Below are 9,703 nucleotides of genomic sequence, written 5' to 3' on the forward strand. Positions count from 1 at the left end.
AGGGTGTACCCCGCCTCCTGCCCGATATTAGCTGGAATAGGCTTCAGCACGCCCGCGACCCTTGTGAGGATAAGCGGCTCAGAAAATGGATGGATGGATGTATAGGCGGCACGGTGGACGACTGGTTAGAGCGTCTGCCTCACAGTTCTGAGGACAGGGGTTCAATCCCCGGCCCCGCCTGTGTGGAGTTTGCATGTTCTCCCCGTGCCTGGATGGGTTTTCTCCGGGCACTCCGGTTTCCTCCCACATCCCAAAAACATGTGAGGTAGGTTGATTGAGGACTCTAAATTGCCCATAGGTGTGAATGTGTGTACGAATGGTTGTTTGTTTATATGTGCCCTGCGATTGGCTGGCAACCAGTTCAGGGTGCACCCCGTCTCCTGCCCGATGATAGCTGGGATAGGCTCCAGCATACCCGCGACCATAGTGAGGAGAAGCGGCTCATAAATTGGATGGATGGATGAACATTCTTGACAACAATCTGCTGCCATCTACGAGAATGATGAAAATAAAACGAGAGTTGACATTTCAGCAGGATGATCCAAAACATACTGCCAAGGGAACAATTTTCATCCATCCATCCATTTTCTGAGCCGCTTCTCCTCACTAGGGTCGCGGGCGTGCTGGAACCTATCCCAGCTGTCATCCGGCAGGAGGCGGGGTACACCCTGAACTGGTTGCCAGTCAATCACAGGGGAACAATTTTATCAAATAAAAAATAAAGCTGCTAGAATGACCCAGCCAATCACCTGATTTGAACCTAATTGAAAATCTATGGAAAGAACTGAAACTCAAGGTCCAGAAAAGAAGCCCCCGGAACCTTCAAGATTTGAAGACTTCTTGTGTGGATGAATGGGCCAAAATCACACCAGAGCAATGCATGCGACTAGTTTCTCCTTACGGGAGGCATCTTGAACCCGTCATTGCAAACAAAGGTTTTTGTACAAAGTATTAAATAAATGCCAGTTGTCGTGTTCAATATTTTTTCCCTGTCTCATTACACATTATCACACACAACTTAATTTCTGAGCTTATTTGTTGTACTTTCTTTGTATGTAGTGATTACTTCGGTTGTTCCCAGCATCTGGTGAAATTTTCATGTCAATAGAACTTTTGGAAATATATTTAGTGAGAAAAATGGTGATGTTTTAAATACTAATTTCAGCCGCTGTATGTTCTTTAGAGTGTGTTCAGAAGTCAATATAGTTGCTGAAAAACAATATTGTCCAGGCATGAAGTAAAATCCTTTGTGAGAGTGTATCGATTAAACAATACAATATTTAGGGGACAGTGAGCAAAGATGAGTGAGGAAAGCCCCAAATTCAATTGTGAAATCTGTATCATGTTTTGGTGGATGATATACAGGATTGATGGCAGCAACAGCTAAAAGTGTGCAGGTGATTTCTTTTTCATGTCACGGTCATAAATAATTCCTTACCGTGAAGCTTTTGTATTTCTCTCTGTCCAGTGGACACTTGCTTCTGATGACTCCTGTTTTGTCATCAATCTCAAAGAAATTCTTGGGTGCCTGATCCACACCTGGACCCTCTAATTTGTAGATCACCTCGCCTGTGAAGATTTTGTCCGACTTAATCTGGTTGGAGAGAGGAGATCATGTTGGCGGTCTTTGCAACCTCAAGGGCTATCAGTTGGTGGATATTGGGGGTTGAGGGGGCTTTGATTTATCAATCTCGATATATATTTCATGCATTTTACCTGGCTTCTCTATTGTTTCAGGTCATTTCATTTCCACTTTGTGTGTAATATTGCCCTGTATAGTAGTACGTGCAGTGAGTGAAAATAGTGACTATGATAAAGGAGGTTATTGGGAAAGAAACTTATTAAACATATTCAGAATTTAACAGCTGTTTCTAACCAATATATTACCTGGACCAGGTTTTCTGGAACCTGCTTGCTGTTTTCCAGAACTCTGATTGGAGGGATGATCCAGTCTCTCTTCACCCTGACCACGACTCCTTTGCCTTGGCTCCTCCAAGGGTGAATCTCTTGAATATGTTTGGGCTGTTCAGCACTCCACACCTGCACAAAACAGCATGCATACAGCATGAACAGTGCCACTATGAACATTTGCAGCCAGCTAACCAAGGCTGTATGCCTAATAGGAAATCCGTTGCATGGCAAGGGCAGAAGTCTTGTAGTGTAATAGCATCAGTTTTCACTCAGTAATCCACAAGTTTGTCACCATCATTTGAACAGGCTATAAAATTCATTTCAGAATGAGAAAATGCAAACAGTAATCACAGAAGCCTCTCGTTCACCACAATGCTGTGATGGCCACGTTCACACAGAATACACCCCCTCCCACACACATGAGCAGCTGTCCACTATAGATTTAGGTCCTGTGCTTTCCCAGTCACATTCCCGCCTTACACGCACAAATTCCCCCTTTATGCTCAGCTCTGCACCTGACTGGGAGTTTGGGGTCACCTTACGAATCCCCTGTGCGGTAGGAATTTATCCGACACACTCACATGGACAGTTTCTCACGCACACACATACATACTGACTCTCGTGAATATACACAAAACACCCACGCACACATGATCATCTATTCACATTTCCGCATGTTGTTCCCTTGTCTCTGTGGGAAATCGCTGTATCCAACATTACTTACCATATGTTTAACAGTTCAAACTGCCTCCTTAGTGCCAATTCATTTACAAAAAAAGCATCATGGTTTATTTCCTCTTTAAAACTGCACTATGGCCATACATACAAGGCCATTTTAATAATTTTAAAAAAGCAACATTAAAAAAAGAAGAAATCCTTGTTGTACGCTTAAAACACATCTTTAATCTGTTAAATTTATATCACAGCAACAAGTGGTGCTATAAGACATAATCATAAAGCTTTTCGACAATCAGAAGCTTGAAGAGAGAAATTTCCGGAAAAGGCACAATTACAGTAATTAGTATGAGGCAAAGGGGACTCATATGAGAAGATAGTCCATTCATTTTCTGCAGTGCTCGTCCTTATTAAGGTCATGGGTGAGCTGGAGTCCATGCCAGCTGACTTTAGTGAGAGGCGGGATACACTCTGGACTGGTTGAGAGCCAATCGTGAGGCATATCTAAACAAACAACCTTTCACACTCAGATTCACACCTATGGACAATTTTGTGTCCTCAATGAACCTAACATGCATGTTTTTGGAATGTGAAGAAACCGGACTACCCGGAGAAAACCCACGCAACCATGCAGATACATGCAAACTCCACACAGGGACCTCCAAATATTCCACTGTGCTGCCCTAGGCGGTAATATCAATCCAAAAAAACCACTGCTTTACTCCATTGATATGCATCAAAAGTCTTAAACCTAGCCAGAATTTACCACAAATTCCAATTACCACAGTTTGTGTGGGTAAAATGTCAAAACATATATTTAAACAAAACTCACTATATTGAGATAGACCAAGATGTTTTGAAATGGCCTTTTTTTTGTCTCAAAACCAGTGATCATATTCACTGATTGTCCGGCATACTGTTGGATGTGCCAGAGAGGAATGGCTGTGATGGCTGGCATCCGCAAGGTCAAGTCTGGGGCCACACTTAGACTCCTCTACTCTCCACCCTGTCTATTTGCAGCCATCGTCATCTACACACTCAGAGATACAATTTTACACATACATTCCTCGGGTGCTTACCATCCACACAAATTCATCCTTAACACCATCTACAACAAGCTGATGCTCAATCCCTCAACTCTCCAATGACAGAGCCTGCCTTCTTTATTGTTATTTTAGTAAAATGTGGCTTATGTGTGATTAATGGGCTTTTTGGGTAACCTCTGTGGAAAGTGTATCCACTACAAGATGGATGACGGTCTGCAAACAGAATCTGGAAGAGCCATATGCAATTTTGTGTTTAAGTTAAGTCTCTTGACGATTTGTACACCTTCACATTATAATGAGATCTAGTACAAGAGCTTTATTAAAAATCTGTCTTTCATTAACCAGGTTATAGTTTGCAGTGTACAACAATACCAACGACACCAACTCCTGCAATACCTCAATGACAATGTCACTCAAAACAGAACATTGTTATCTAAGACAGTAGAGTAAGAGTAACACCTTTGTTTTGTTCCAATAATACCAGATAGAAGGCAGTCTGCTGTTTCACTCAATTTTCTCGCCTCATTCATTATTGTCCTGTCCCAGCAGTATGACCTTTAGATGACTGTCTTTTGGCTGCTTTCCAGTTGCCACCACTTTTATAATGTTTTTACCAGACCAGGATACAGTAACAACAAAGTGTCACGTTACCAATTAGACGAATGGCTGCCCTCTGCGACAGGCTGAGTGATGACACCACACACAGTTGAACTGTTTTAGAAGCTTTTCCCAGGTACTTTTACAATGTGGCCTTTGACCCTGGGCCCTTACAGAAGAACAGACAACTTGTTTGGAGACGATATTCCACAACAGCAAGCGTTACTAAGTGGTCGCAGTGTTCGTTCAGTTCAGCAACTTTTGAAGATGTGCTCACTTGCTGTACTTTGGCGCTAAATGACAAAATGTGATTTTTGTACTCTTAATTAACTGTCGGAAGGATCCACTGTTTGAACTATCTTACATTAAGCAGGTTTGACTCTGTAACTCTCTACTTCGGTATCATGGTGGAATAGACTGGTGAAGCATGTCCACTTCCCAGTTCTGAGGCTCAGGGTTGGAATCTTGGCTCTGAACTTCCTGTGTGGGGTTGCATGTTCATCTCATGCTTGCGTGGGTGTTCTTCGGGGACTCTGGCATTCCAAAACCATGGATGTTGGGTTAACTGAAGAATTTAGGTTGTTTGTTTGTACCCTATGATTTACGTTGGTTGTTTGTACCGTGTGATTGACTGGCGTCCAGTCCAGTACCTGTTGGCCTCTTGCCCAAAGTCAGCTGGGCTAGGCTCCAGCTTACACCCAACCCGATGAAGACAATGGCTGTAGAACGTACATGGATAATTTTTCCACTTTGGCAGAATACGTTGACCTCATATATCTATACGATTGCTTTCCAACACGCTGGCACGGTGAAAGACTGGTGAGCACATCTGCCTCACAGTTCTGGGGACTGGGGTACAAATCCCGGCCCCGCCTGTGTGGAGTTAGCATGTTCTACCCGTGCCTGGGCGGGTTTTCTCCGGGCACTCCAGTTTCCTCCCACATTCCAAAAACATGCGTGGTAGGTTGATTGAAGACTCTAAATCGCCCGTAGGTGTGAATGTGAGTGCGAATGGTTGTTTGTTTCTATATGCCCTGCGATTGGCGGGCGACCGGTTTAGGGTGTACCCCGCCTCCTGCCCGAAGATAGCTGGGATAGGCTCCAGCATACCCGCGACCCTAGTGAGGATAAGCGATAAAGAAAATGGATGGATAGATGGATGCTTTCCAATTTGGATCTGCTGCAAATTCTTGAACATTCATTCAAACAAACGATTGGGATTTTGAGGTTAATCCACACTGAACACGAGTAATAAAATATGCAAGCACAATCCATTCATATTTACCACTACTGAAAAAAAATAAAGCCATCCCTTTTATTAGTAAGTTAGAAATGCACAAGTTAAACTGTCAACCATGAAAATTCTTTGCAGCTGAGCCATGCCATGAATGTCATGGGTGTGTGTTCCGGTTGTTGTCTTCCCCCTGTTTCACACACACCTGCTCCTGAGAGCATCTTCACCACCTGTGCCTCGTTCACCCTAATTACCCCTTGCATTTAACCTCGTGTCTCATTCTTTCTAGTTGCCAGTTCGTTGTACCTTGTCGTCGCGTTCCAGCATTCCTTGTTTCCACGTCACAGACTCACAGTAAGACTAGACCCTGTTCCGATTATCGACCTCGCCTTTTTTCCTCACGTTTTTGGATACTGTTGCCTTTTTTTGGCTTGGCTGCCTGTGTACCGACCTCTGCCTGTTCATTAAACCTCTCTTTTTGAAACTGTCCATTTGTTTTGGAGTCGTGCATTTTTGGGTCCTGTCCTCTGTTCTGTTCATGACAATGAAGTGTCTTTGAGCACAGGCCTAGAGGTCACACAGGTGGTCCTGGGTCACTTCTGTATGTCTTCTTAGATGCACACACACACACACACACACACACACAAAGCAAGTGATGCAGTCTGTAACACTGTCTGTCCTGCACCGCTGTTCTTTGCTAAGTCATGACTGCCTGGCGTGGATGCACTATCTTTGGTGCCACAAGTGTGTGTGAGCCCCCTCAGAGCAGATGTCACCACTTTAAGAATGCTGAACAAGATTAAAAGAATAAGATGTAAGTAGCGCAGATGAGCTCATGAAAGTGGTGTATTAACAATGTGAATAGGGTCTTTCATAATTTATTTTGTTTTAAAGAAAGTGATTGGTTGATGAGTCACTATTGGTAAGGTGGTTCGCTCGTCTGGCTTCAATTCCCAGTGATCGTGTGAATGTGAATGGTTGCCCATGTCAATATGTGCCCTATAATTGACTGATTGACCAGTCGAGTGTGTAGTCTGTCTTTCGCCCAAAGTCAGCTGGAATTGACTCCAGACTCCATGACCCTGAACAGGATAAGTGGTATAGAAATGGATGGCTGGATGATTGTTTAATTAACATACATTGGTCAACATCTTCCCTACTCTATGCCACTGGTAGGTATCCACAACTTGTACTATTTGACACGTGTATCTTGAGATTGAGTGTTTATTTTCAGGTTCTAAAACACTGTAAACGACACAATTCGACATAGTTCTTTTCTTTTTTCAGAATGATGTTGCCCCTCGGGCTCTAAACCTTTTGACTGATTGTTTACGATGAGTGAGACCTCTGTGCCAGCTGGCTGCTGCTATACGCACTCTTGATTTGTACCCGATTTCATGGTCCCGAAGCGGCTCACTCCTCTTTCCGCAAGGGGGATTACAGAGCGGGACAAATGGCATCACGTATGCATCTGGGAACAGCTGTCATTACTGCCCGTTGCTCCCCAAACATCCACCAGCCTGCCTCAACACCACTCGTATAAAAACAGCCGGCCCTCAGAAAAGGGAGTGAGTGCATTGAAGCGCAACTGAAAGATATCAGATAACACTTATAAAATACCTTAATTGTATTGAGGCAGGCGACATGGTGGTCGGCTGGTTAGAGCGTCTGCCTCACAGTTCTGAGGACCGGGGTTCAGTCCCCGGCCCTGCCTGTGTGGAGTTTGCATGTTCTCCCCGTGCCTGCGTGGGTTTTCTCCGGGCACTCCCGTTTCCTCCCGCATCACAAAAACATGCATGGTAGGTTAATTGAAGACTCGAACTTGCCCGTAGGTGTGAATGTGAGTGCGAATGGTTGTTTGTTTTAGATGTGCCCTGCGATTGGCTGGCGTCCAGTTCAGGGTGTACCCCGCCTCCTGCCCGATGATAGCTGGGATAGGCTCCACAACTTCCGCGACCTTTGTCGGAATATTTATAGGTGCACTAGTAAAACATGTATGTATTCCTCCATCCATCCATCCATTTTCTGAACTGGTTATCCTAACTAGGGTCGCGGGTGTGCTGGCGCTGATCTCAGCTGACTTCAGGCAGGATGCAAGGTACAGCTTGAACTGGTCACCAGCCAATTGCAGGGCACATATAGACATTTGTTTTTCTTTTTTCAGTACAGTACAGAGGCGTACCAAGTTCCCACATGGAACATAGTAGGAAAGTGACGAGAAAGTTTACTTCCTTGCCCCCTAGCCAGTAGTTTACTCTGTACTCAAAGACAGTGCAGCTCAGTCTCTTTTTGGTGGACATCATGGCTAGCAATATGCTTTTGGCTGTACAGCAAACTTATTTTTCACAGCATTTAAAAATATATTGGTGTTTTCAGAGGCTATTTTATTTAATGTTTTTGGGCAAAACCAAGCTTTACTGTTCTTAACTTGTATAAATTCTTATCACAACTTTACAACAATAGGAAAATGTGGGTCCTAGAGTGACAACAGTTAAGAACCACTGATGTAAATAACAAGAAGAAGGAATTTCATTTCATTTTCTTTATCTCAATTCGTTACGTAGCACTCTTGATTTCACTCACATGATATTCATGTATTTGGAAAGTGACTGAAGAGTTGAAATTAAGCTTTCCCTGGTGACTTTTTCTGGGTAACTTGTACCTCTCCTCAACCATGGCATTAACATTTCTATATTGTCATTATGTAGTGTAACACCGTGCTCACTAGGTTTATGATAGCCTTTCGTACAACTAAGAATACTTGGAGCATCTCACTGATGCCTCTTGTAGAACAAAGAGGTATTAGATAACACTCACTTGGTTACAAATTGTTAATATGAATACACTACGACATACTGTATATAGAATGGATGGAGCCAGAATATGATGTAACAACATTACAGAGACACCAGGCCAAATATTAAAGAAAACCTTTTAACTAACTACAGTAAATTCCATATTTAACCCAATGGAAATGTGAATATGACTGTTGTATCCAGATGCAACATCTAAGATGATTTTGAAAGATCTTCTCCAAAAACTCACTGGAGGCAAACTCACCAACCAACCTGGGCTCCATTACTTTTACAAATATAGAGAAAGACTAATGATGGCTGGAGGTGCTGTTGGTAATATGTCAGTTTACATTGTCATCCATTCTCATAATGGTCTGCTAACAGGTGCTTCAAACAATGCCCTGAGTCCTATGTACACATCTGGAACCAATCGGGGTACAAATGTTTACATCAACTTCAACTGCTGATTGCACAGTGAGTTATGTGTCTGTGTAAGATGAAAATTGGCTGCAAATAACACTCAGGTAAGAACATACTGTAAATTGTATAACTGGAAAAGCAGGGGCAGCTAAAGGCCATGCTCTAACCAAGAGCAGACCATGATAGGGCACATGAATGTTTAGGTAAGTGTGGAGGATGAATTTTGTAGCAGACGCAACTCGAATGAATGGATGAATCAATGCATGAATTCAGAATCTTAAAGATATAAATGTAGCCCACCTGTATAATAAGTATAGCTACAACTACAAAAATGTTTGCATATATATATATATATATATATATATATAAAAGAAAACTATCCCCGTGATTAGGAAGTATTTCCAATCGCCATTAATCTGCTCAAATGGTGACAGGTACCTCACTGTTAAATAACAGACAGTATTTGAATGATGATGATGAAATGAAAAAGAGGATTTATTTTACCTGACAAATCACAGCAGCCAGCACACACACTATCAACACGCTCCTGGCCATCCTCAGCCCCTGAACTCGGAAGCTCAGAATGAAACAGATCTCCTCCGAGAACAACTTGACTCCTGAGCGACTGTGTAAGCACCACACTCTGCAACCCTAAAACCTAAACTTCTCTCTTCTCTCTCTTCTCGTTCTGTCTCTCCCTCTTTCCTTCTCCCAGCATCTGTCCCTCAGAGCTCCTCCCTGCCCATAGCCAGGGTATGTCTCACGTCGCGGGGTAGGGGTTAGAATTTCAGCTGCGGCCCTCCCATGTACCCCAGCACATGTGCTGTCACTCACTGCCTTGGCAACCCACAGACGGATGAAGAGAGAAGTGAGGCAGCTGTTGGTGGTGACACCACAAACACTGTTTTTGCCAGTCAATGAAGTCAGTAAACTTGTTTTTTTTTCACCACAAAACATTAGTGTGTGATAGAAACAGACATGAAATGAAAATTGTCTTTAATGGCCAAGGATGTTACATTCTCTTT

At 43.2% G+C, this 9,703-nt stretch overlaps 1 protein-coding gene across 1 annotated transcript in view; it reads right to left on the reverse strand.

Annotated features, from left to right (window-relative positions):
* Window positions 1-9,252, reverse strand: part of cdh15 (cadherin 15, type 1, M-cadherin (myotubule)) — a 21,517-nt gene extending 12,265 nt beyond the window's left edge. The window contains exons 1-3 of the mRNA XM_061670128.1: window positions 9,183-9,252; window positions 1,888-2,040; window positions 1,439-1,594 (exon numbers count right to left, since the gene is read on the reverse strand). Of these exons, the coding sequence (XP_061526112.1) occupies window positions 1,439-1,594; window positions 1,888-2,040; window positions 9,183-9,233 (360 nt within the window). The 5' untranslated portion in view covers window positions 9,234-9,252. The remainder of the gene's footprint in view (window positions 1-1,438; window positions 1,595-1,887; window positions 2,041-9,182) is intronic.
* Between the last annotated feature and the right edge of the window lie 451 nt (window positions 9,253-9,703).

This window comes from Phycodurus eques, chromosome 2, assembly GCF_024500275.1.
Source record: "Phycodurus eques isolate BA_2022a chromosome 2, UOR_Pequ_1.1, whole genome shotgun sequence".
Classification (NCBI taxonomy): domain Eukaryota; kingdom Metazoa; phylum Chordata; class Actinopteri; order Syngnathiformes; family Syngnathidae; genus Phycodurus; species Phycodurus eques.